At 40.2% G+C, this 25,633-nt stretch overlaps 1 protein-coding gene across 1 annotated transcript in view; it reads right to left on the minus strand.

Moving 5' to 3' along the window:
* Positions 1-7,108: 7,108 nt before the first annotated feature.
* Positions 7,109-25,633, minus strand: part of me1 (malic enzyme 1, NADP(+)-dependent, cytosolic) — an 82,778-nt gene continuing 64,253 nt past the window's right edge. The window contains exons 6-14 of the mRNA XM_085290851.1: positions 20,950-21,053; positions 10,870-10,979; positions 9,089-9,186; positions 8,685-8,798; positions 8,460-8,565; positions 8,175-8,317; positions 7,900-8,073; positions 7,705-7,803; positions 7,109-7,614 (exon numbers count right to left, since the gene is read on the minus strand). Coding sequence (XP_085146977.1) covers positions 7,447-7,614; positions 7,705-7,803; positions 7,900-8,073; positions 8,175-8,317; positions 8,460-8,565; positions 8,685-8,798; positions 9,089-9,186; positions 10,870-10,979; positions 20,950-21,053 — 1,116 coding nt within the window. The 3' untranslated portion in view covers positions 7,109-7,446. The remainder of the gene's footprint in view (positions 7,615-7,704; positions 7,804-7,899; positions 8,074-8,174; positions 8,318-8,459; positions 8,566-8,684; positions 8,799-9,088; positions 9,187-10,869; positions 10,980-20,949; positions 21,054-25,633) is intronic.

Raw genomic sequence — 25,633 nt, forward strand, 5'->3', positions numbered from 1 at the left:
AGGATAAAACAGGTTTTTTGTATCACTAATTGTCCAGTGCGATTACAGCATACAATATTATTGTCACTGCTACATTTCTGTAATGCGAACCAGAAATTCTTTCCACTACTAATTAATTACCATTGAGCTCAAAGGTCCTATTAATAAACGGTTAAGGAATGTGTATTTATGACGACGATTTGTGAGACTGGTAAACTTATGATACGTACGATGGTCTTTACTTTCTACACGGTGCATTTCAAGGTCCTGCACCCATCCGTCGGTAAACTGTACCTGGGCTTGTTGCAGTGACCTGAAGTTACTAAACTTCATGAGTGTATGCACTCACTCCAAGAACCATATGATTATAAATATGCATATAAATATGCTACGATGAGATAGCTGACTTCATCTAACTAGCAAATGTTGTCCAGGCTACGTTGGTGATGCAGTTTTTTTTAATATGTATGATATTTTTGTCATGCGATTTTAAAGCCGGTCCTACAACCGCATCCAAGAATAACATGCAGCTTATCTCAGAACCGTCGGTGAAAATTATTCTAGGAGCTAGGTTTAATTGAGCTGCATTGTATAGAGGTGCAATTTCACAATTTGTGTATATTTTCTACGTTCACTATTTCGTCATGTGTTGAGAAAAACACAGATTTAAAAATTACATGGTCTAATATTTACATTTAGCATATAACTGCAACATAATTTTTTCGTTTTTTTTTAAAGACTCGAAAGGACTTGAAATTCAAAATTTCAGACTTGTGACTTTACTTGGACTCTTACACCAGTGACTTGAGACTCGACTCTGACTTGCCTGACATTACTTGAGACTTGACTTGAGACTTGAGGATAAAGACTTGAGACTTACTTGAGACTTGCAAAACAATGACTTGGTCCCACCTCTGGCAATTAGTGATACAAAAAACCTGTTTTATCCTGTGAATAAAAGTATATGTTTTTGTCAATGTACCATGGTAATAACAGAAGCGAAACGCAAAATTGTGTCAGGACAATTCACCATTTATGCACAATAAACAAAGGAGCATAGCGCGACAATTTCTGTTGAGCGCCAGACTTGCTTGTAACCTATATCACCAATTATGTTATGAAAATGACGTGTTAACTACTAAAAAACACTGACCTTCGTGTAAATGCTTGGAGCAGACTAACCTGTGAGCTGGAGTGTTCTGGGACGTTATATTTGGTCTTTGAATGGCTGCAATCCAGTCGCCTGTTTGTCACTTCGGAAACATGGCTCGAACAATTTCTCTTCAACGACGTAATCCGATAACAACCGATCTCTTTACCCGTCAGCTTCCCGTGGCTGTCATGCCACCGGCTATTGCAGTTAATAATACAACAGCTTCTTGACATTTTTGTGTTTCTTTTTATCGCTGTGTGACTGATTTCAATTGAAAGCCTGCGTGCGCTAGTACCTCTTGCCACGAGTTCCCAGAATCCTTTGCGGTTTTACCCCTGAATGACGTCACATTTTCAATCTCTATATAATATGCATGTTAAATTTTATATTTGGGGTAAAATATCAAGTCTTTTCAAGTAAACCGGTTCAAGTCCAATTCAAGTCCCAGGTCATTGGTGTAAAAGTCCAAGTCAAGTCACAAGTCTTAGAACATTTTTTCAAGTCAAGTCTAAAGTCATAAAATTAATGACTCGAGTCTGACTCGAGTCCAAGTCATGTGACTCGAGTCCACACCTCTGTAGTATAGTATGACCATGTCTAAGCTGACAGGAAGGAAAAACTGCCAATTGCCTCACTAATTTTTATTTTTCTCAGTACTGAAAATCTCAGTTAATGCAATGTTCTAATCCAGGACCTTTATAAGGGTGTCTTTGGACTGACTCGTTTTGCATGGTGGAGCAGAAGTGATTTAGTGAGTGATTTAGGTCACATGCAAATGTCTTGCTTGTAATATTTTCAGCATGTGTTGATCCATCTGGAGCTTGCAGCAAAATAATAAGCACAAGCCTGGCTAGCATGTGCCGACATTCAAAAGGCGGCAAAGACATGCTTAAGAGCTAAAGGCGCTGTAGAGAGACTTTACAGAAGTAGGTTAAAACATTTTCCTCCTCTTGAATTTGTAAAACACTGAACAATGATCAATGATAAACCGCACATTTGGACCTATCACGTGTTGATTTTTGTCTAAAGAGCAGGTTGAACTCGGTAAACGTTCACGTAATTGTTCACAAATGCTACAATGTGGCCTATTTTAGTAGAACACTGTTTTGTTTGGTGGCGAGAGCTGCAGGGAATGATGTCTGCGCACCCTGTGTTGCAACAAAAATTAATTAAACACGACTTTGGGTCGTGATCACACATGTCATGTTAGATTTCAGTGCGAGAATGCCCACGCTGAGCGCAAGGCCTCATCTAATTATGGAAAGGTTGTCAAGGCGTTGGCGCTCCTGCTTGGTATCTGCGCGTGGTACCCGCCCGAGAAACAACAGGCTGTCGGAAACCTGCGCCCACCACTGCCTCTCAGGCTAAAACCTGTGCGACGTGCAGGCCTCACGAACTGTCTGCGAAACAGAGACGTCCCTCCGAATTAGTCACAGAATCACTCACAAGGATGGCTGAACGGTAGGGAGCTGCTGAGCAGAGGTTCCTTGATAACGGTCCTCATTCAGTCTACTACCAGCTAGGTAGGGCACCGAATTTGCTCAGAAAATAAAAGTCGGTTTTGGTAGCAACTTGTGTTGACTTGCATCACAAAAGGGGTTGTTTTTGTCGTGATTGCAGGAGGTTAATTAAGTTTTAGCTACTAAACTAAGGCCGAGTGTGCCAATCTGGTGTCTACTGTCCACACATCAAGATGCAGATTTCTGTCGCTACAATCCTTTTGTGACACAGTCACAGGTAGGAAACGTTGATATTTGTTGAAGAAGTTTAACGTTGTTGTGAAGATAAACACAAAGTTATAGCAAATGAAGAATTTTATTTTCATTTTGTTGCGAGCTTTTGTGCGGTGATCCTTTCACACGCTGAGCAAGGTTAATTCAAAAGGACAGAAAAGCTGCATGTTGGTTGCGTCCTGTTCTTATTTAGCGGTGGTACTTCACAATCAATACATTTCAATTTTTAATGCAGCCACCTTTATTGAGGAAGAACAAAAAGTGGCATAGTGGTGCAAACAGAATCCTTGAAGTGTAAACTGCTGTCCAGATGACAACAGAGCTGCTTTAGAATTCACATAGCAGATGTTGCTAGCTGATACACAAACAGGTTACACAAACAGGTTTTACAAAACCTTCTTCTAAATACTTTATTTTCTTGCCAAGGCTTATAAGTTTGTGAATGACTTGGGGTTTTATACAATGTACTTACAGACAAATCAAATTTTGGCAATAGAAAAAGATGCCTAGAGAATTTGTTTTCTTCAGTATCCACTTTGAGCTGTGAGGTCATGCAGTGTCTTACCTACCAAATAATTCGATTTAACATTTAAAAAAAAAAAAAAAATCATCTAAACCTTAAAAATTACAGTTGATAGAGAGGTGATGACACGCGAAAAATAGCTTCTGTTATTTGATATATATTTATTTAGAAAAATCTTTCCATTCTATGGTAAAGTACTCAAAACATACTTTAATATAATAAAATATTGTTCAGAATCAATAAGATATTAAGTGATGTATTCTATTTAGGCAATATTAACCAGTTGTTTTCCACATACTGTCGATGATTATTAAACTGGATAACACCATCTCCACCACTGCCCTCGAGCTGGTGCAATGAAGGAATCTCTTCATTCTTTTTTTAGACGTAGGTGGTGAAAATCATGGAGGACTTCGTTTTTGGGGGTTATTACTGTACGTATAGTAGTCATTATCTTCATGCATTAGCTACACAAGTTGCAGTAGATGTAAGGGGAAATGACAGTAGAGAAGGTGCTGCTTGGTTGGAAATATAAAAGATGCACTGTGGTGACATTTAAGGCCTTTTATCGAGCTCTGCTTGAACAGTGAATAAAAGCGCCCTCTGCTGGCACAACATCACCTGAGCAAGAGCATTTTTTTTTAAAAAGTGTATAAACACAGAATAGTAAAGGCTGGTGTTTAAGCCCTGGGGACTGTTTCACAGCATCAGGCGATCTCTGCTGATGCACAGGCATCTAAAAACTCACAAAAATTTCTTTATATTGTCATTAAAGTCCAAGGCTGACTGAACTGTGGAGACAAACTCAGACAAATAGGAGAAATTGCATGTCCTGTGAGGAATGAAAGTTATTCTGACCAGTTGTGCGGCCTGGTGGATGTGCAGATGGGGGAGGTTGTTTTGATAAAATGTCAGACAGGCGAGTGGGAGGATGGGTAGACAGACTCACGCGGGCGACTTTCCCCTGGGGGTCTTTACTGATTGGCACTGATCAAAAGGTCTTAGCAAGGTGCCATTTAACATGAGACTGTAAACAAGGTCAAAAGGATGTCGGGTTACAGCTGCCTGTTACCATGTGACCAGCAAGGTGCTAGAGAGGGCTGCAGGGTGAAGCAAACATGGAAAGGAAGTAAAGGAGCACAAACAGAATAAAGTTCAAACTAAATAAATAAATAATTATATTTCACCAGCTATAAAATCTCTGTGTCTATTTCTCAATGTGGAAATCAACTAGTTACCTCAAAGTAATGAAGAACTGTTAAATCTGTTAGCTAAAAGTCTCAGGTTTACCTTAACCTCCTAAGACCCAAACTCTTTCATGGCATGCATTTTTAATTTCTCTTTGATATTTGGACTGATTGGGACATGATGAATGTAAAAACAAAGAATTACCTGATTTTTTTAACATGATTTTTGTTTCTAAGAAAAATGAGAGCCACATATGAGGATATTCGTTTAAAATTTCAATAGGACAGTAGCAGTATAATGTCCCCGTAAGTGGATATCAGGCCCTTGTATAGCAAAATTGAGTATTTTGGTCTAAATAACCCAAAATGTAATGTCCTCATATGTGGACACCAGGTCCTAGAAGGTTAAAGAATGGTTGTAGCTGCATGAAGTAAAATAGCTCAAATCGTTTACAGTACCCAAGCTTATCTTAGAAATTCTGAAATGGCTAAAAGTAACAGAAATACAGTGAAAGCTGCTGAAATATAAATAAACAGTTCAGCTAGTTACCAGTAATAAAAAAGAGCTATAACAGCTAAAAGTAACGGACAGCGAAAGCATCAGTTTTGTTAGCTCATGGTAACACATGCTAAAAATATAGAGCTAAAGCTAAAACAGTTCAAAAGTGTAATAGTAGGTAAAAGTATTTGTTAAAAATGCTTAAAGATACGTAAAAGTAATGAATAAACAGTATAAGTATAAATAAGTTGTATATTGTTTGAATTGAGATACTAAAACACTAGCTAAATAGTTAAATAGCTAAAGGATAGCTAATAGAAATATTACATTTTTTAAAAAGGAGGAAATGTTATCTAAATGTTGTTACTGGGTTCTAATCAATAAAGAAATGATGCAATGAGATCAAAAACTGAAACAATAGACCGTCTTGCTAGATGAATACATTTGAACCTGACAATGAGGATAAAGGGTTTCTTCCTCAATAATAGGAAGTGCTGTTAACATTCGGCATTTTGCACATAACTCATGGAATTACTGGTGTGTTCTGCTTGTGCGATTCTAAGGTTGAATTATATCCTTAAAAATTTTAACCATGTTAAAATTTCCATATTGTGCTTTTATGTTTGTGAAGACACATCTTGAGTAAAATAAGCAGTCAGCAGCACCACTGATGAACATTTACACCTTTGAACTGCATCAGGAACAGGATTTACTTGCCTTTAATGACACATTAGTGACTGTTTGATAAAGAGGTCCTGGGAAGTAGTAGAGGGGTTGGCTGAGACTGTCCTGTGGACTAATTTGCATATTGACAGACCTGCACATACAAAGGGGTAAATCTAAGCCTTTTTAGGGCATGGAGAGACACGTTTTTGGGGAAAATCTAAACAACAAAAAGGTAATTTAATTAAAGAAATGACCGGTTTAATTAATTTTGAAAGAGGAACTTGAAATCCTTCCCATGTCTTTTTACAGTCTTTATCAAACACCTTCTAGTAGCAACTCTTCACTTTTTAACCTCAGAAAAAACATTTGGTCGGTTATTTTGAATCACCGACTTCATTTGTTCTAAAATAAGGTTTCAAAAATGTTTTTTTTCCCCCTTGGAAGATAAACTTTTTGTTATTCTTTGATGTTGTGGAATTCTCTGTTTTCAGCTCTGAATTCTTTTTGAGTGCTACAACTCTCTGTTAGACTGTCTGGCAATAAGAAGATGTTAATCCTTTTATCTGCCTACAAACCAAACACAGCCTTACAAAAGTCAATTATGTGTTAGTTTTATAGCTCCTGGGGCTCGCACAGCCACAACTAATAACTGGATGGTGTTGACATTGAGACATATTGATCCTCAGGTCAGAGCAGTGGTTGCCCAGGGCAGATTTGGGGATTTTAAATGGAGGCTGGAACAGTGAAAGTGTAAGGGGAAATTTTTGTTTTTTAATAAAGATTGTCTCTCAGTTTTTTTGCCCCGGGCGAGACGCTGAACACTGGATGCTGACTGGTCTGGTTGTTTCTTTATTGATTTCAGACTGGGATTGGCAGTGGGCTCACCATGGCCTCTGGTACTGACTGTCTGGCGAGTGATTGATTAATTAATTCATGTAAAATCCTCCTCAATTTAATTCAAAAGGCACCAGAAGGACAGCAAATCACAGCTGGACAATAAAATATTTGGATTGAATTTGGCTCTTTGATACATGTGTGCCTCTTTTTTTCTGCGTGACACAGTTTGTGAATGCATTTCTTTGTTTGAATTTGCTATTAACAAATATGCGCCAAACGGGTTTTCAGCTCAAATTACATTACTAAAAACATACATAGAGAAAGGTGATTCAAAAGCCAAGATATGTTTAAGCTCCCTGTTCCACTGCAATGACATAAGGTGGCCCCTAGAGGGAGGCAGAGCACCATATCGTTCAGTGGCAGGACCTTTTACACAGCGATTCTCTACAAAACTCAGTGAAGGTTTTATTCAAAGTCTCTGTCCATCTTTGCCCTTTTGTCAGTACAAATGTGATCACTGAACATGGAAAATATTAATCAAACAATGTTTATTTGAGAAAGAATTTTTTGATTTCCACTGGTACAGTCATAATGCAACATCATGTTACAGACTTTCCTCAGATTATTGTGAAAAGATGCCTTTGGTACAACACTTCATGACTGCTTTGTCTTCCAGTACTTTTTTTAAAAAATTCCAGCGCTTTTCAATATTTATGTGTTGTCGTCATTTATTTCACAGTAACGCATATCAATAAGAAAATTCTAAACAGAGCTTCTCTCATATCCCAACATCACATCTTGATGATGACAGTGCACATCAGTAGTCACCATGCCTTCCCAGGGTTTGCCTGGTCTCTATATCCAGTGCATTAAAGTTTGCATGACTGCACACTCATGCTGTCCTCAGGCCAGCGGTACGAGTCAACAACAAAGTCATCATAGTCACAGCTGTAGGACAGCGAGCGTATATAGGCTCCTTTGTCGGACGGTTCAGGGCGAAGTGTGGCCATGTTGTGCTTGTAGGCAAACTCCATGATCTGTAACACATAGGTTTTCATTGTTTCATATAACTGCACCCAGATATGACAAGATGTATCTCCTGCACTGTGTGCATCTGCTGAGCTCACCTTGACTGCCAGTTTGAAAGAGACATCCCTGATGATGCTGAGAGGAGGATACAGTCTTCCCTCTGCTAGGTGCTCCTCAGTCACCAGCTGAGCAAGAGCCTGTTTCAAAGCAAAGAAAGAGCAGGTACTAACAGAGAGCACAACAAATTGAAAAGGATGCATATAGACTATAGACTGTGTGAGTGAATGTTTCACCTCTGCTGCAATGAGGAATATTTCCTCAGTAATGTGCGGCAATGAGCAGGCAGTGACGCCCAAGCCCACACCAGGGAAGATGTAGGCATTGTTTCCCTGACCTGGGTAGAAGGTCCTCCCATCAGGCAGTGTCACAGGATCAAATGGACTACCACTGGCAAAAATGCCACGCCCCTGCATCACAGAAAAGTATTTATAAAGTATTTACAATGCCTGTTTTCATTAGGGATGATCCTTCAAATTGGACACGCATTGGGATGCACAGTCTTCAGCACCTCTGTGAATGTATAGCACTGTTCAGCAGTACATTCAGCTTTGCTGGTCGGGTTGCTGAGGGCAAAGATGATGGGGCGTTCATTGAACGAGGCCATGTCCCTGATGATCTGCTCAGAGAAGGCTCCAGCAACAGCTGCCACACCTGGGACAGTAATGTGCTGTTTATTCCATTTGGCAACTTTTAGTTGTTTTAGTCTTCATTTTCAGCATATTCAAAATGACCTCACATTCTCACTGTAGTCTACAAATGCATTGGTGACAGATAACATCATACAATGTTTTACCTATGATAGCTGTAGGTTTCAGTTCCCGCACCACATCCTCCAGTTTCTTCATCTGTGGGTGCTCATGTGCGAAACTCTCTTTCTCATGAGTCAGGTGGTCCCGACCCTAAGAATGAAAATTAAAGGTATTCAGTTATTAGTAGAAACGTCAGAGAACAGAAAAAAGAATGGGTCTGAGTTAAATATGCATGTTTATAACAGATGTTTGCAGGTTAAGTAAGGTACCTTGACAATGAGACCTTTAGAATCAACCATCCAGATCTTTCTCATGCACTCCTCTTTGGAGAGCCCCTCCTTCACCATGGCCATGGTGATCAGTTCAGCAATCCCCATCGCTGCCTGTGAGCAGACAGAAAGGATAACAGCTGATTGGCAGATTTAGTTTCACATGACTAATCCTGCCATAAAATCGCATCAACCTCACAAAAGAATATTAAACCGTAATGTTTTCTTTGTGTTAGAAAGTGCTGCTAACTGTGGTGAAGAGGATTGAGAACAGTTTGATTAATGGTAATGAAATCACTGTACTGTTCACTAGTCAGAGTGCTGGTGCTCTCTTTTTACAGCAGAATTAGGTATGTTCTGTCAGCATTAACAAGTCTCTTCTTCAGAATGAATTTTGCACTCACCTCTCCTGCTCCTTGGAACACGACGGTATGGTCACTCATTTTGCTTTTGGTGATGCGAAGGGCGGCCAGTAGTCCTGCTACTGCTACTGCAGCAGTACCTGCAGATTAAGACAGAGGAACTTTAGTGCTTGGAGATAATGCAGCTTCACAGGATTTTTTTTTTTACCAGTTTTACATTCTGTGTGATAGAAACATGATTCCATAACCAAGCGGGACACATGGGATAAGAGACTTTGTATGCGAGCCTGTCACATGATCACGTCATGTGTCATCCAATCTTAGCTGAATGATAACTAAAGTATGAGCTATTGCAGGACACCAAAGTGGTATAGAGCCCAGATATTGAGAGGTGAGGTGTGCATTTAACTTTCTGGGGACACTGCATCATTTTGACTGCAAAGCCAAGCAAGTGACAAGACTCTCAACATAAGTCAGCAGAGGCATGTATGAGGGTAGACTGCTAACCTGAGTCTGCTGCTCAGAGGCCAGGAGAACTCTGCTTTGAGAGACATTTTTAAATAGAATCTAATAACTATTTTTGAGATTTTCTGACTCATTCTTATCAGGACTCAGCTTATCTTAAAGACCTCATAGTAACATATCACCCCATAAAGCACTCCTCTCCCAGACTGCGGGCTTACTTGTGGTTCTTGGGTATTTGAAAGTAGAATGGGAGGCAGAGGCTTCAGCTTTCAGGCCCCTCTTCTGTGGAACCAGATCCCAGTTTGGATTTGAGACACAGACACCCTCTCTACTTTTCAGCTTAGGCTTAAAACTTTGCTTTTAAGCCTAAGCTTCTAGTTAGCGCTGGATCAGGCGACCCTGAACCCAAGCGTAGTCACATTTCTATAGGCCTAGGCTGACGCTTAGTTCTACTTTACTAACCTCTTTTCACTCTATTGTATTTATACATCACTCTGCATTTAATTATTAGTTATTATTAATCTCTGGGTCGGTTTGACAGCGTGTCTTTTGTTATGTCCCTCTCTCCTCATCCCCAACTGGTAGCAGCAGATGGCAGCCCCTCCTTGAGCCTGGTTCTGCTGGTGGTTTCTTCATGTTAAAAAGGAGTTTTTCCTTCCCACTGTCACAAGTGCTTGCTCATAAAGGGCCATCTGATTGTTGGGGTTCTCTGTATTATTGTGTATTGTATTGTATACTGGGTTTTTACACCTTGAGGCAACTGCTGTTGTGATTCTGCACTATAGAAAAAAGATACAATTGAATTGAAATGTAACTGAATTTTTTTAACAACACCTTACAGAATCCAAAGAGGCTGTAAGTAGAGCAGAATGTGAGCAGATATTCCAGGAGCAAACTTCAGTGCTGACTGATTATTGTTACTGCTTGTTTTTATTCCTATTGACTTAATTTTTTTTTTTACTGTATTCAGTATAAAACCTGAAGTTAAAGTAGGAGTTTACTATCCTTATAAAGTCTGACTGTTTTTCATGTGCAATTAGCTGCCCTCAGTGATGTAAAAGTAGAGACTGTGACTCTGCAGTAACATTCCCTTCAGCAGTAGAAATGTACCTACAGCTAAAAAAAAAAAGCTGCCCACTTTTTACATAGCAGGAAAGCTGTCATTAACTTAAGTGTTTTTTAGTCTTCTTAGGGCTGGTTATTAAGGATGCTAATGAAAAAGTCAAAGGGAAAACTTTTGGAAAGTTAAAAAATACAAGAGCTGAAGGGCAGTTTGGTTTTGACATCTGGTGTTTTTCCTCAGATTTGTATCAGCTGTACTGACAACTGGTTTATCCATCCTTGTGTGCGTGTGTTACCTTGGATGTCATCGTTGAATGTGCAGTACTTGTTGCGGTACTTGCTCAATAGGCGGAAAGCGTTCACATTGGCAAAATCTTCAAACTGAATCAGGCAGTCCATTCCATACCTGTGAACACAAGAGCCGCATTACATCAGGCTGAGCCAAAACGGAGGATGAAAAGGAGCAGGGGAAGGAGAGTCGCTATCTTAACATCTCAAATTCAGCCCACACGTGTACAAAGAGCATTTTTTTCACTCCAGAGGGAGGTGCTCGGCAACAGCACTGCTGGCTTTTTGGTGCAAAAAGTTAACAACTGATTGAAGGTCTCAGCTTACAGAAGAGCACTGCTTTGTAAAATGTACAACAGCTGGTCACAATGAGCTTCAGTGAGAGAGGTCAAACATCCAATAAAAGTCACAAAAAAGGTGAGATCGGAGCAAAAGAACACCGAGCAGTGTTGGGCTTGGACCGCCTATCACATGCAATCAACACAGGAGCCAGAGCTTATGAGCTCCTACAAAAAACTTTAAACAACCAACCAAACATCAGCCCAGCATTTCACATCTGTAAACAAGATAAAGCAGCCAAATGAAAGTTTCCATGTCTTTCAGGGATTTCCTGATTTTTGGAGAGCAGAAAAAGGTTTGCAGATGTAGGAGAAGGAAAGCTTGGCCTGGTGTTTGTTATCAGCATACTCGAGCTTGTTTTCTTTTTTTAAAGTGTTACCCGTCTTTGACACTTTGGATTATTTTTATGTAAATTTTTTATTTCTGCTTATATTTCATTATTGCTATGTTATTTGAGTTCTGATCCTCTTTAGTTTTCTAGGGTTTTTGTACCAGTTTAATTAGTATTTAAATTCTTGGTTTCCATTAAGCATCAGTTCCTAACCCAACCATGAGGGGCTACAAGCCAGTGTACTCCTACAGCAGTATTGAGCCCAGGCCTGTAACAATGTGGAGGTTTGCATCAGGATGGGCATCTACTAGAGCTGGGCGATATGAGATTTTTTCATATCACGATATGTTTTTTTCATTTCAGGCGATAACGATATCTATCACGATATAAGCCAAATAACTATATTTGTAAGATTTAAATGTGCCGTTGCTCACAAGTAAAATGTGAAATAATCAGCAGCTTGTTTTTATTTAAATATTTATTTCCCATAATAAGTTCAACAGGGTAGATGTACTTAAGGAACATGAGACTTTTTCAGATAAATAAAGGCAAATATTGCAAACTACACAAAAGGCAGCCGCTAAAGCGTTTAAGTTTCAAAATAGAACAAACGAAACAGACTAAATTGTCAATTCCACTTAGAAACAAAATATTAATTCTAAAAATAAATCTTAGTTTGTTTTACAGAAGAACAGACAAAACTGACTAACTTTTGTCAATATCAAATAAACTGAGAACTAAAAGGAAAATCTCAATCTCTCCTTGTTGTATAGCTGAGCTTTTCAAACAGTTTTAACAGTTACTTTAGTCTGACAAAAGCCGAATGACGAATTAGCGCTTCCAGTCAGAGACTGAGGCTACGTCCACACGTACACGGGTATTTTTGAAAACTGAGATTTTCCGTTTTCGTTTTAAAAAATAATCCCGTCCACACATAAAGGCAGAAATGAAGGAAAACGCTGCTATGAACATGCCAAAGCAGCAGGTGGCGCTAGATTCCTAACCGTGCCGAAATGTTGGCCAATCAGAAGTCTAGAAGCCACGGTGGGAAAAAGTAAACAAAGCTGGGGCATAGAAGCAGAACCGAGTCGTATGTGTGGACGGACAGTAACTGTGTGTATATGTAAGCATCTAAACACTGCAGAGAGTAGAATTAACAGTAACAGTATTGTAGAAATTCATTTCACCGAAACAATAACGTGGCGCACAGTGTGACGCATGCACCAGTTTATTGTATTTCCAGACTTGTTTTCGGCACAATTTACAGTGCACGCTACTCTGTTTTTTGTCAGACTTGAAATAGCCGAAATACCTTCACACTACGGAACTTCTATGGCTCTTCCGTTTGACAATCTCTCCGGCATTGGAACCATCATCTGTTTTCTCTTCGGTCACGCTCATTTCCTCCATTACCCGCTGGCTGCTTCCCAAACAAACACACGTGCGGCTTGGCACTTGTGCTGTACGTAACAAGTCACGCTACGTGACGCTGCGGCTGTGATTGGTTCGGCTCTGCGCTACTTAATTTGGATTGGCTGACCTTTTTTTTTTTTTTTTTTTTTTTTTTTTTTTTTTTTGAGGACAAGAGCGGCGAGGTCTATCGCGATAGCGTAATTTCTCTATCGAGTAAAAGTTATATCGCAATACATATCGTTATCGTTCTATCGCCCAGCTCTAGCATCTACCCTAAAATCTTTACTAAAGCAGACATACAGATCATGAAGAATAAGATTTCCATACACTGGTTAACAATGAACACCACCGGTTCTGTTGACTAGCGGACAAGCCCCTTTGGTGACCCCTAAAGGGAGCAGCCAAAAGAAGAAGAAGTATTACGTTCAATTTCTTATTCTGAGTTTCCTCTGTGTTTATCACTTAGTAAACTGGGTGAATGATGCTGCATTCAAAGCTGAACTTTATTGACAGCTCTAGATGGTCCAGCTAGTGCTAAAAAGTCCATCTATGCTGAAATTTCAAGGATATAGCTCTGTAGTCAAGAATCACGAACTTCTCTAATTTTGTAAGAAACAGCTGTCACAATGGCTCTTAATCCTTTCTTTTTTAAGCATTTTATGTAAAATACAGTCTTTAAATAATTTACACCAAATTATACTCTCTTAAAAAAGCAAAAAAAAAGCACATCTCTCATCCAAAAAACTTCAGACTCCTTGGGCTCAAATGCAACAAGCCCACCAACTTTGAGTTACATCGCATGAATCGATGTCATAAAAGTGAAAAAACAAGAAACCACACACCTGCCTAAACACAGATTCCTGAATTTTTAAATGAGATGGCACTCTTACCTAAGCACACACTGTAAATAGCTGTGTTTTTATTTGCTCCCAGACATTCGCTTTGCCCCGTTCTTCTGTGAGGAAGAAGACTAAAACAGATACAGATGTATACAGTCGCAGGTAGAGAGCTGAGAGCTTTGCCATTCTATTTTATTTTGTAATGGTGTTTTAATGAAGACAGCTGGAATCTATAGTAATGATTGTGAAGCAGTAGCACATGAAGCTAGTAGCTGCTATCCATGAATGTCCACTAGCTCCAAACATGCAGCTTTTTCTCTTTGAAGAAAAGCCTTGCACTAAGTAACGTTACAAGTAAGACCCTGCAGCAGACTTTGAAACTCTCACATTAACAAAAGATGTGTGAGATTACTGCATCAAAGTGCTTTAAGTTATGCGACTCTCTAAGAGTATTCAAGAACAGCAGAGAATTGCTTGTGCTCTAAGTCAGTTTCAAGACCATAGGAACATTAGGAAAGGGTGAGCTTGTCCGAAACCCGTATGAAAAGCAGAGCTCATGTTTCAGCAACTGAGTGATGGAGGAAATTGGGGACAGGCCAAGCAAACAGAGCGAGTCTCTTCTAACACCTGCAGCCCTGTCAGTGAACTGAGCAGAGAGAGAGGCCAGACATTTTAAAATCCAAGTTCCTCACTTTCTTTTTTCTCTCCCTTTTCAGTCATTTCATAAAACTCCCATCTCGGACCACAAAGGTGTGAGATTGTCTGCGCTGTTACGCAGACGTCTCACTAAAGCTGTTTCCCACTTGTTCCAGTGGCTGCTAAACTGCTTAGATTTGGAGGACGGCGGAGGATGGAGCTGAGCGGAAGCGAGGCTGTAAAAGAACGCATGAGAAGCAACCTGAGTTCAGCTGTAATAAAACCTGATGTCCTTGTGAGAGAGTGCCATTCCTTGGTCAGTGTTAATCCTCGCTGCAGCCACCAATGTCTTGTGTAGAGACTGACAGTGTAGCTGACTTACTGCCAAGACTACAGCAGTGCTGAAGAGAGAAATGTGTTTTCTATAAAGCAGTGAGCAGCATTAAAGCACTGAGAGCCTGTGCAAAGAGGAGGGATAATGAGGCCAAGAAGGCAGCTATAAACTTTTCATTGTGTTTGGGCTTCAGGAAAAAGGAGACAGGCGACGGGCGAGGATAGATGTGGCCTTGCCCAATCGCCAGCACAGCGCCCTCTGGTACGGTTTGGTGTAACTCTCTGCCGGAGAGGTCACACCAGTTCACGTAGAGCAGAGGGAGCGTAGTCCTCTGTGAGGGGATAATAGTGCTCACTCAATGCAACTATTCTCAGCAAAACCGTCAAAGCGCTGACAGATCTGGATTCAAGATCTGAATTCAAGACAGGTCTTTTGAGAGATATTTCAGAATGACTAAGCTGGAAACACACGCATATTTATGTGCATTCACTGACCATAAACTACAGACTGACTCTCTGTGGTTGTGGCAGAAAGAAACGAGCATCTTCCTGCTCCAATAAAGATAGGGGAAGTGTTTCTGACAGCATATATTTGTGTGCCTTGCTTAAAACACAGCTCACATTGGAGGCCGTTTGTGAAAATCTGTTTTTTTTTCTTGATGACCTGCTGAAACCTGACAATGTACTGCTTTTCCAACTGAATTGAAAAAGTGAGGAAAAAAACTGGACAAAGAAGCAGGATTTGCTTTTATGTCTGCTTTAAAGTATCAAGGGCAGAAACCTAACCAAGCCCAGGCCCACCCAAAAGATGAAAAAACATTCGCCATACTCCTGACTGTGCTGTGAAAAATGCATTAATCTCTGAGCACAACTGGGGAGAGGTGCACAGGCTGTGCTAACGCAGAATGAGCCGTAATTGTACAAAAACAAAATGCAGACGTTTAAACAGAAGGTTCCACTGTGGATCCTGTGCCATCGGTTGTTACGGGTTGGCAGCAATTAAATTAATCAGTCATTCAAGTCCACTTTAAACTTAAGTAACACCATCAATGAAACAGTCAGTGGGCATCAGCACTGGAACAAAGAGCCGTAAAAAGAAACAGGAGAGTAGTAAATGCTGAGAACAAGGAGTGAAAAAGCTGGTATTTGAGGGCAACTCACATGTTGTTTTAATTAATGTGTACTTTTTTGCCTGGGTAACAACACAGAAAAAAGGGTCAATGTAACGTTGATAATATCTCAGTGTCATTTAGTTTTACAGTTATTTGTATGAAGTATAATTATGAATCCTACTAATATACTGTAAAATAATTTATATGTTTCTTGCATTTACTATTGCTTTAAAGTTCAGCTTTGAAATGCTGAAATGTAGTGCGTAAGAACCTTACAATTCAAAATGAAGAACAGGACTTGCTGGGAGGTTTTGCGACTTGATGCTCATCTACATTATATAAAACAGTGACTTTTTTTTTCTCTGGATAGGGGTGAAAGGTCACGTTTGGTCTTGGAGCCTTGCATTGTCAACAGCGGTGTCTGTTCACAGAGTTTCTGAGTACCAGAAAGGGCCTCGTGGGAAAGCCCTCAAAATGGGACAGAGGGTAGGAAAAATCAAACAGCTGTTTAAGAATGTAAAACAAGACAGTGAAAAGTGTCAATTCTCCTATGGCTGAAACCAAAGACTGTATACAAAAGATGGACTTTAACACCATGAACCAGAACAGTAGCTAACAGCAACTTGTGGCACATAGTCATTGTTTAGTCTGGTATAGAGTTTCATATGAAAGTTACTGTTTTATTTAAACCAATACATCATTTTCAACTGTAAGACTAAGCAAAGGACAGTCATCAGCCCTCAAATTTTATATACCATCCTTATCCTACACCACTGGTTGTCTCTTTTATTCCTTGATTATGCTCTTAGAGGTTTCTGATGCTGACTGAGAAAACTGGTTTTCAAAGCTTATTTGAAGATTCTGCTATATTAGTGCTAGCTTTTAGTGTAAGCCAATCATTCATCCTCCAATTCAACAATATAAATGATCATGTGAAAGCAGGTGTTTTAGTCAATTTAAATGTATAAAAACAGGAAACAACCACACAGGCAGTAAAGCCTACAGCCCAAGCTTTCCTTTCATGGGACAGGAATCTGAGCTAGTGGATTAGAAAAAAATAGGTCCTATTTTTACTTAAAACCTTCTTTTCCCTGTGATTTGTGACAAAATGTTGTCAGAAAAAGAAAAGGAAAGACTCTCAGGCTCATTGTTTTCAGATTTTATAGTCTCTTGGCACTTACTGCGAAAGCAGTCTAATATATTGAGAGTAAGTGCTTACGACAATAATATTAATGTTTGACAGTATATAAAAAAAGAGAGACAAGAGCCGACAGACGCATTCCCATGTGGCGAATCACTCAGACGTTTGGTGTTATGTCTGTATTTCTGAGGAGTTAACGAGTGACCCAGCTCCCACAGGAAATGTGATCTGGCTTCATCTGAGACTTAATGAAACTTGACTCTCCACTAAGAGGAAGTAGGTGGAAGTCATTTATGCTCGCACTGGTCGAGGAGGGGGAGACTGAAATCAGAGGAGAAGATTTGAACTTCTTTTGGTGCATTCATGATGGCTGCAAGAGCCAAGGTGGACCTCAGCAAAGAAGGTCACGGACAACGGTGCTCTGTCCAAACACAGCTGTCGAACCAGTGTACATACACGTGTGTTTGTGTACACACACACGGCTGTCTGCTCCCTCCGTCCCTACAGGGGTTTGTGGCTGAGGCCTTAATAAATTCCCAGCCCCTTCTCACTCTCCAGAGAGCAAGCATCTCTCAGCACACATTATTTCCTCAAATCCCTGAGCCGTCATTAAAAAAAAGGCACATTCTGCATTCTTTCTCTTTTCCTCTGTTGGTCCTTTTATCCATATATACATCCATCAGTCTGTCTGGCTGTTCCTTAGTCTCTCATTTCAAAAATTTTAATACATTTGATTGCACTTCTATAGTTTTTGCATGCTAGTCAGAATTATCCATGAAATACCCTTAAGTCTATTTCTGTAAAATATAGCACAGCCCTTCCTATGAAATGAACAACACTATATAGTATGTCAGAGAGTACTTTGGCCTCCAAGGGTCTTTTAATGAAATTTATTCACCTAGGGTGTTTTTGATTTCTCCTCTTTCAGCTCTCTGCATGGTTTCTTCATACAGGAGTCTCCAGGTAGGGCCCTAAAACTTTTTTGGGCACACCTTGCAGGTCTCCAAATCGAGCTCAAATACTTTTGGCCTATCCATTGTCTTTCTCCCCCTCCTACGATCCATGCCTTCTGGTTATTAGTCTGTTTTTACTTTCCATAAACTGACTTTTATCTGATTATTGTCACCCTAACTGAAACAATCAAAGGAAAATTGTTTTCCCCATTTGCAATAATTTATGCTTGGCTGTATGGCTCTGTTCTGGGATCTCCTCTCACTCTAAGCATATGTGAAAAACATCAGGTAAGGACAGCGGCAGCAAGAACAGCGTCAGTGACAACACAAAGCAGATGTGGATGTGTGTGCATTGCATTGAATCATATCTGTTATTAACCTCTGTCTCTCTTCCACAGCATGTCTTTTATCCTGTCTTCCTTCTCTCACCCCAACCAATCACAGCAGATGGCCCCACCCCTCCCCGAGCCTGGTTCTGCCGGAGGTTTCTTCCTGTTAAAAGGGAGTTTTTCCTTCCCACTGTCGCCAAAGTGCTTGCTCATAGGGGGTCATATGATTGTTGGGTTTTTCTCTGTATCTATGAAGCACCTTGAGGCGACTTTTGTTGTGATTTGGCGCTATATAAATAAAATTGAATTGAATTGAGTATTTCAGTCGGCTATCTGTTATATTAATTATACATTATTTAATATAATTCATTATCATCTCAGTGTGTTGGTCCAGTACAGGACTGAATTCTTGAATACAGCTTACTTTAGGCCTTTCCTTTTTGAATTCCTGTGTCTAATACTAAAATGGCACAGATGGCATCTAAATCAAACAATTTCCATTTACTTGTTTATCTCACTGGCTTCATCTGATTTTTATTTATTTATTATTTTTTTTTGCCCAAATCTATCTTTTAAAGTAATGAACACTTTATTGTGACCTCTCTGGGTTTGGATAACTTTCTCATTCAGACCACTGTGGACAACTGTGATTTCACAATAGACCACAAACTTGCACAAAGGGCAAAGATACTCTTTTGTGTCAACCCCACGTGGCCTTGTGCTGGTGGTCACCACTGGTGATGGGACGCGGCTATGACCCACAGACAGAACAACCTAAAAAGTTGAGATAATTCTTAACAAATCCAACAGAAAAGATGTCTGCCCCAAACTTGGCTCTGTGGGACTAATATTTAAATTGAGATGCACTGTTTTGACACAGTGGAAGAAATCCAGGGTACACCAGAGTATGCAGGTAGCCATCTAAAAGTAACAGCAGTACCTGAATAATCACAGTAGTTCAAAAGGAGCTGACCTTTAAGTAGAAAGCAGAGAAATTTAAATCTGGTAGCCTATGTTTTGGTCTTTTTATGGCCATTTTTAAAATGGTATTCTTTTTTTACTTGAGTCTAAAAAAGTTTAAATCATTTTCCAGCTTTTTAAGGAAAAAACCTGTAGCGCTGCAATGACGGTTGCAATGAAATGAAAGTGGATTTCTAAGTTTGAAGTAAATTATCAAAATGCTGCGCAGAAATGTGAAGTTCAAAGTTTCCGAACCTCGGCAGAGCTGTGGCTTACCCTGTGCTGTGGGTGTGTGCAGCAGCAATGAGATTATGAGATAATTACTTTCATTTCTGCTAGCAGACAAAAGCACCACTGAACCTGATTCTTTTGTGGAGTTGGGAGTCTGGCCTGAAATCAAACAGCGGGTTGCATCACCAACCATTTGCCTTCGAACTAAGAAGTATTTCTGAAACAGCGGATTAAAAAGACTTCTTCTTATTGATGATGAGTCAATCTGGAGTATTTTAGTTCACGTTTAGTTTCTTAGAAAACTAAACATGAATATTACTTAAAAGACTGCAGAGCTGTAATCATTCATTGAATCTCTGAGCCCATAATTATTCATTTTCCGCCAATCTGGCTCCTTTGGGGAAAAAGCATTGCTGTTCCCTGTAGTTGGGAAGCTACCCGGTTATTAGAGTCGTGGCTTGCTGTTGCCAGCTGGAGGAGGCCCAGACCCAGACTTCTCCCTCTGGACTCCAGCCTCCCTGGGTTAGGATGAGGCTCTACCAGCCGTGTGTGTGTGTGTGTGTGGTTGTAATGGCTCCATGGTACACAGACATGTCTGAGACTCCAGTAAACACAGGAGGTACCAGTCCCAACAAGAAGCAATAGCACGTCCACAATAATTTTAGGTCAGAAAAGCAATAAACTTTAGCTCTGATAATACAAATCAAGTAAGTGACCATATAAGACACTAAATAGTTCAGTGCCTTACTGTGGCTCCAAGTGAAAGAAGCCAAAGCTAACCACTAATAAGGTTTTGCATGTCAACATGACATCACAGATCTCAATTACAAATTCTCTTTGATTGGGAATAACACGACCAGATACTTTCCCTGCACTGGATTACTGGGGTAAACACACAGAAAAGGCACATTCCTCCACAAACCAGAGGTCTCCACCAGTTGTGTGAGCGTCTTTCACATTCTTTGTCACATTCTCCAACCATTTAGTATAAACCAGTTTATGACAAACAACAAAGCTTTCCCTTTATCCTTGAAAGAAAAGAGCTCGATCTTGATTTATTAATAAGAAACAAATGTTTGTGGACAGGTCCAGAATAGTTGCTGCCTACTCAATAGCTAGTCAGCTGGTTTCAGTCATCTGTCTGAAAGAAACATGCCAATAAAATAAAAAGCTTCACTGACTCTCTGATCACTTCTCAATAAGCCAATGCTACCACTCAGCCAGTAAGCAAGAGTTTTGATGAATATTTCTTAGCAACCTAAACTTCAGAAAAGTTCAAAGAAGGTGAATCAATGTGACTCAAATTCCAGACCCCTGAACCCCATGAAATTTGGCTGCATGGTAAAGCATGCACCGACCATGCTAAACTGCTTAACGCTTTCCCTTTAAGAGCGCAGCGCGCTGAAATGGCGATAGCAGGCCCCAAAGAGGAAGTGGGCAAATAATAAATTGAAGGTAAATATGACCATACCTGTCTGATACAGCCTTCATAAATTCATCCAGCAGGTCATCGTAGGCCTGGCCTCGCACTCTCTTATGTCTCAGTCCAATGTAGAGAGGGTCTTTCAGCAGAGCCTGTAAAATCACAGGAAGGAGAGGAAAGGGCAACACATGAGAGAGGAACGTAAAAATCCTAGGAAGACTGAAGCTATGCAAAATAGCACTCCTAAACTGATACTGCAGAAGCAGAGATATTGCCTATTTTTTTTACCCTATTCTTTGTCAAACTATGCAGTAGTTTTGGGGTTTTTTCTAACTAAAGATTGTAAAGTGAATCCAATTAAAAATTTCCACTTTTCCATCATTTACAATGAAAGATAACAACTGATGGTAGAGACAAATGAAACTAAGAATGTAAACGTGTGACTGCGTGAGCTATAAAAAAAAAACTGTTTTCTAAATGTACAGCAACTAAACAGTCAAAGGGACCCTTCAGGCTGAGGAAATGAAGGATTGACCTTTGACCTTTGAGTGAAGTGATAAAAGCAAGTGTGTGTTTAAGAGACGGGGAGCGAGGGGGACACTGTTGTTTGTTAGGTGAACCAAAATTCCTCACTAGAGTGACAGAGTGCCCACAAAGTCTGCTTTGATGCATCAGGGCATATTTCACCTGAAATCTGACATGGTCAGGGATGGAGGAAACAAATTACAATTGCTCTCATGTCCGTGACAAAGCTGATTTTTGTGTGTGCACACACAAAAATTAATTGGCAGGAAAACCTCTGTAAACACTCTTCAGGAGAATTCATGAGCTCAGTTGCAAGTTTTCAGGTCATGAAGTTCATTTTGTAAATGATCAAGTAAATGTGTAAAGTAGTACTTTTTAAGAACAAACATGACAAAATGTGTTTCGATACAAAATAAGTTTCAGCTTGCAATGTCCTTGTTTTCATGGTCTTGTTTCCCCCATTTGTGAAGTCTATTTCAATACCAAGATGGCGACAGTGAGAAACCGTTTTATCATTAATGGTTTGTTTTTTGTATCTCGTCGTCCAGCAAACGATAGCTATCTAGTTTTGCTTACTTAAGCCTGAGTTACACCCACCACCATTCTGGCTTGATCTACAACCTGCTTCAGATGATAGATAATGATGGGTGAAGAGAACTAAAATTTAAGACATTTGTAATAATAATATCCTGTGATAACAAGTGTTTTCAGAACACAACCTGAAGCACAAATTCAGGTCTTTCATCCTCCAGCATGGTGCACCTGTCACATGCAGTGTCTAATAATACAAAAAACAATTTCTAGCTAAATCTACACGTGCTGCACTCTATAAACACTGACTTCATTTGTGATGTCCAAATTTGGGGGAACTGCTCCACAGTGCAGTCATGCCTCGCTGGGACAGACGACCTTTACTTATGGAAATGGATAATTAAAGGGTGGCACTACGATCAACGCGGCTTGGAGAAGGGAGAAGCCACCTTTCCATGGCAGGGTCAATAGTCACCATGTCCAAGAACAGCTCAAAAAGCTTATTTAAGACAATATTTATTTGAAGTTGACAAGTCATTTCCTGGCAGTAGTGGCCAAGTTCAACTGTAACCAAAACAAGCAAAACATTTTCATGTGGTCCCACAAGAGTTCTGATATCCCTGATATCCGAGGGAGCAGCAAAAGTTTTTTGTGTCACTCAGTTCATTTAGTAACTGCAAAAAAATCAAACCCCTGCTTTTTAAGGTGAAAGAGAAGAAGTCGTGAGTGATTTTCAAGTGTTCTGACCCCGTTGACACTGTGCTGAACTGTTGACATGAGTTGTCTTTCTGTCCCAGATTATCTGCTGCTGATTGGCTAAGCTGTCCTTTGTGCTGCGCAGGCCCTCTTCTCTCAGAGGGGATTAGTCCTCGTGTATGGCTTTACAGTCTGTGCTTGTGAGACACAGGAGCTCCTATTTCACTCGTTTCCACACTAAAGACTTCAACTTCAAGATAATAATATAGATCTATATTCAAATGACTTGTTGTGCCTAGTTGAGTTTATATACGTGTCGCATACAACATTAAACTTTGAATAAGAGGTGAAACAAAACTGAACATTAACACTGCACATCTTCTACCTGTCTGAGCCAGAAGACACCCAAGCGCTGAAGTCTGATAGCCCACCCAGGACTCGCACAAACAGCATATTGTTCAGGATGACATCACACTCTCATTTCAGCATGAGTCAGACCCAGAAACAGACAGACAGACACAATCAGGGGAGATAACAGGGTGAAGCAGAGAAAAAAAAATGAGACTACTGGAGAAACTGTTTACTTTCCTTCATGCTGTGTATCTGTTTCTGAAACCCTCTCCCTGCAAGCTCAAGCTGCTTTGTTCGCATCTTCTCTGTGCGAGAAAGCAATAAGAACTGTCCAGATACAGATATTTTATTGCCGGGTCTCACTATAGTTTACACAGCTCACACATGTGCTGCTTAAAAAATAATAGCAAGATAGCTACAAAGCATGCTCATAAACTAGTCCAGTTCTAGTTATTAGGAGGAGCGGGCTCAACACTTCCTCGCAATCCATCCATTATCTTAAACACTTTTTAAGTTCAGGGTCACAGAGGGTGCTGGAGCCTATCCCATCTGTTCTAGGGTAAGGGCAGGGTACACACTCGACTGGTCGCCAAGCTATCATAACAGTCGCTCACACCTACAGCCATTTTAGAATCACCACTTAACTGGGGGAAGTCTTGGGACTGTGAGAAGAAGCTGGAGTACATAGACAAAATGCAAACCTCACACAGAAAGACTCCAGTTTTGATTACAACCAGCACTGCTGTGAGATGTCAGTGCTAACCAGCACACCACCAGGCCAACTAAATCTAACATATAAAGAATAAAAGTGCATTCTAATTCCTGCAGTGACTGCTGTCCTTCAGTCCAAAGAAAGCAACATACAGCTGCAACACATAAATAATGGAGCCATTGTGCTCGCCGTGTCGTGTGCCGAATTTGGCATCACATTCTGTGTTGCGCGCCACAATCTTTGTGCTTCGGCCAATCGTGCACCTCTCGATTTTTGTAAACTGGTACGCTGCGCCGTGGTGAAGACATGAGTTTACAATCGTGTTGCTTCAATGATTTTGCTGTACAGAAGCTCAGAGACATACAGATATACAGAGGGAGATGTTGGGACAGTTTGAAAACTTGAGAGTTTGTGGAAAAAACATTGCAAAAAAACACTCGAAAAAGTCTTGGCTTCCAGTTCTTAATAATAGGGTTCTTAATATTTGTAGGTTGTTTTACAATCCTTATTTGTGTCGTGGATTATATACAAAAAGCACTCATCTCAGGGATGCTACAGGAAACCTCCACCATACTAGTTGGCTGCTCTAACCTCTGGTCTTTTTTTCACTCACAATTTTTTCACCCACCTAGGGTTTTTAGCTGCCCACCAAAATAGCTAGATTCAGCACCTCTCATAAGGTGAAACTATCAATATAATGTTAGTTAAATTCAGTTTTATTTATAAAGCATTCAAATCACAACAACAGTTGCTTCAAGATGCTTTGTATTGTGGAATACAGTATTAACAAGAAAGTCCAAATATCAGACAGCCCCCTATCCTCATGCACTTGGAGACAGTGGGAAGGAGAAACCTCCAACCGAACCAGGCTCAGCCGTCTGCCATGACCAGTTTGGGGGTGAGGGGACTGAGACAGGACAAAAGACGTACTGTGGAAGAGAGCCAGAGATTAATAATAACTAATGATTAAATAAGTGAAAGGAGATAAGGGAAGAAGAACTACGCCCCACAGTAGTCTAAGCCACTCTGATGTTTGTTATCAAGACAAATATGGAGCTATAGTCAGAGGCTGGTTAGCTTAGCTCAAGCAGAAAAGGTGGAAACAGATTAAAACACCAAATTTACACGCTGGTACGGATTACCATGTAAGGTGTTGGAGTGGTGTGAGTTGACTGTGTTACCTCTGGACAGAGACGTGCTTTGGTTTTGCTAAGCTATGCTAAACAGTAAAGCTGCTGGCCTTACAGTGGCAGCAATCTTTTCATCTAACTCTTGGCATGAAAGAAAATAAGTCAGTGTCACAAAATGTGAACTTTTGGTTTAAAGAAAAAACAGAGGTATGTCTAGCTTGTGGGGGCCTGCATTCTTGACTGTTTGGATGGATGCCTGCCTCTCTCTACCCCTACATCCACTCAAGGACACACATAATCCCATAATAACAGCCATTTTAATAATTAGCTAGTGCTACCACTACCACATAGCCTTCCACCTCCATCTGCTTCCATCATTCCTGCAGAGTGAAGCGAGTTACCAGTGGCAGCAGGCAAGCCTCCCTTCCATATCAAACTGGTCCTGAAGAACCACACATGTACACACTCACATAGCAGTCTATTTATCCTATTACGTCTCATTTATTCTGTCATCTCTTTAGAATAACAGAAAAATGGAAGTCACCCATGGCCAGGCAGACCACAGCAAAAGCTCTTGTACAGCTATGCATAGGTTGAATGAGCAGCAGAAATATATATCTGTATGTTTGTGAGTGTCAGACATGTATAGTAAATCTTATATCTAACACAACATTAAAGGAATGTGCTGACAAAGAAAGACTCTTGAGCTCCTTTTCAAGATTTAAGAAGATTAATATAAATCTAATATTCAGTGGTGGTGAAGTCACTTGAAAAAGCAATACATTTA

Source organism: Mchenga conophoros, linkage group LG11 (genome assembly GCF_057382185.1).
Source record: "Mchenga conophoros isolate Kocher_MC1m ecotype Shallow Benthic linkage group LG11, M_conophoros_male_GT1.1, whole genome shotgun sequence".
NCBI lineage: Eukaryota > Metazoa > Chordata > Actinopteri > Cichliformes > Cichlidae > Mchenga > Mchenga conophoros.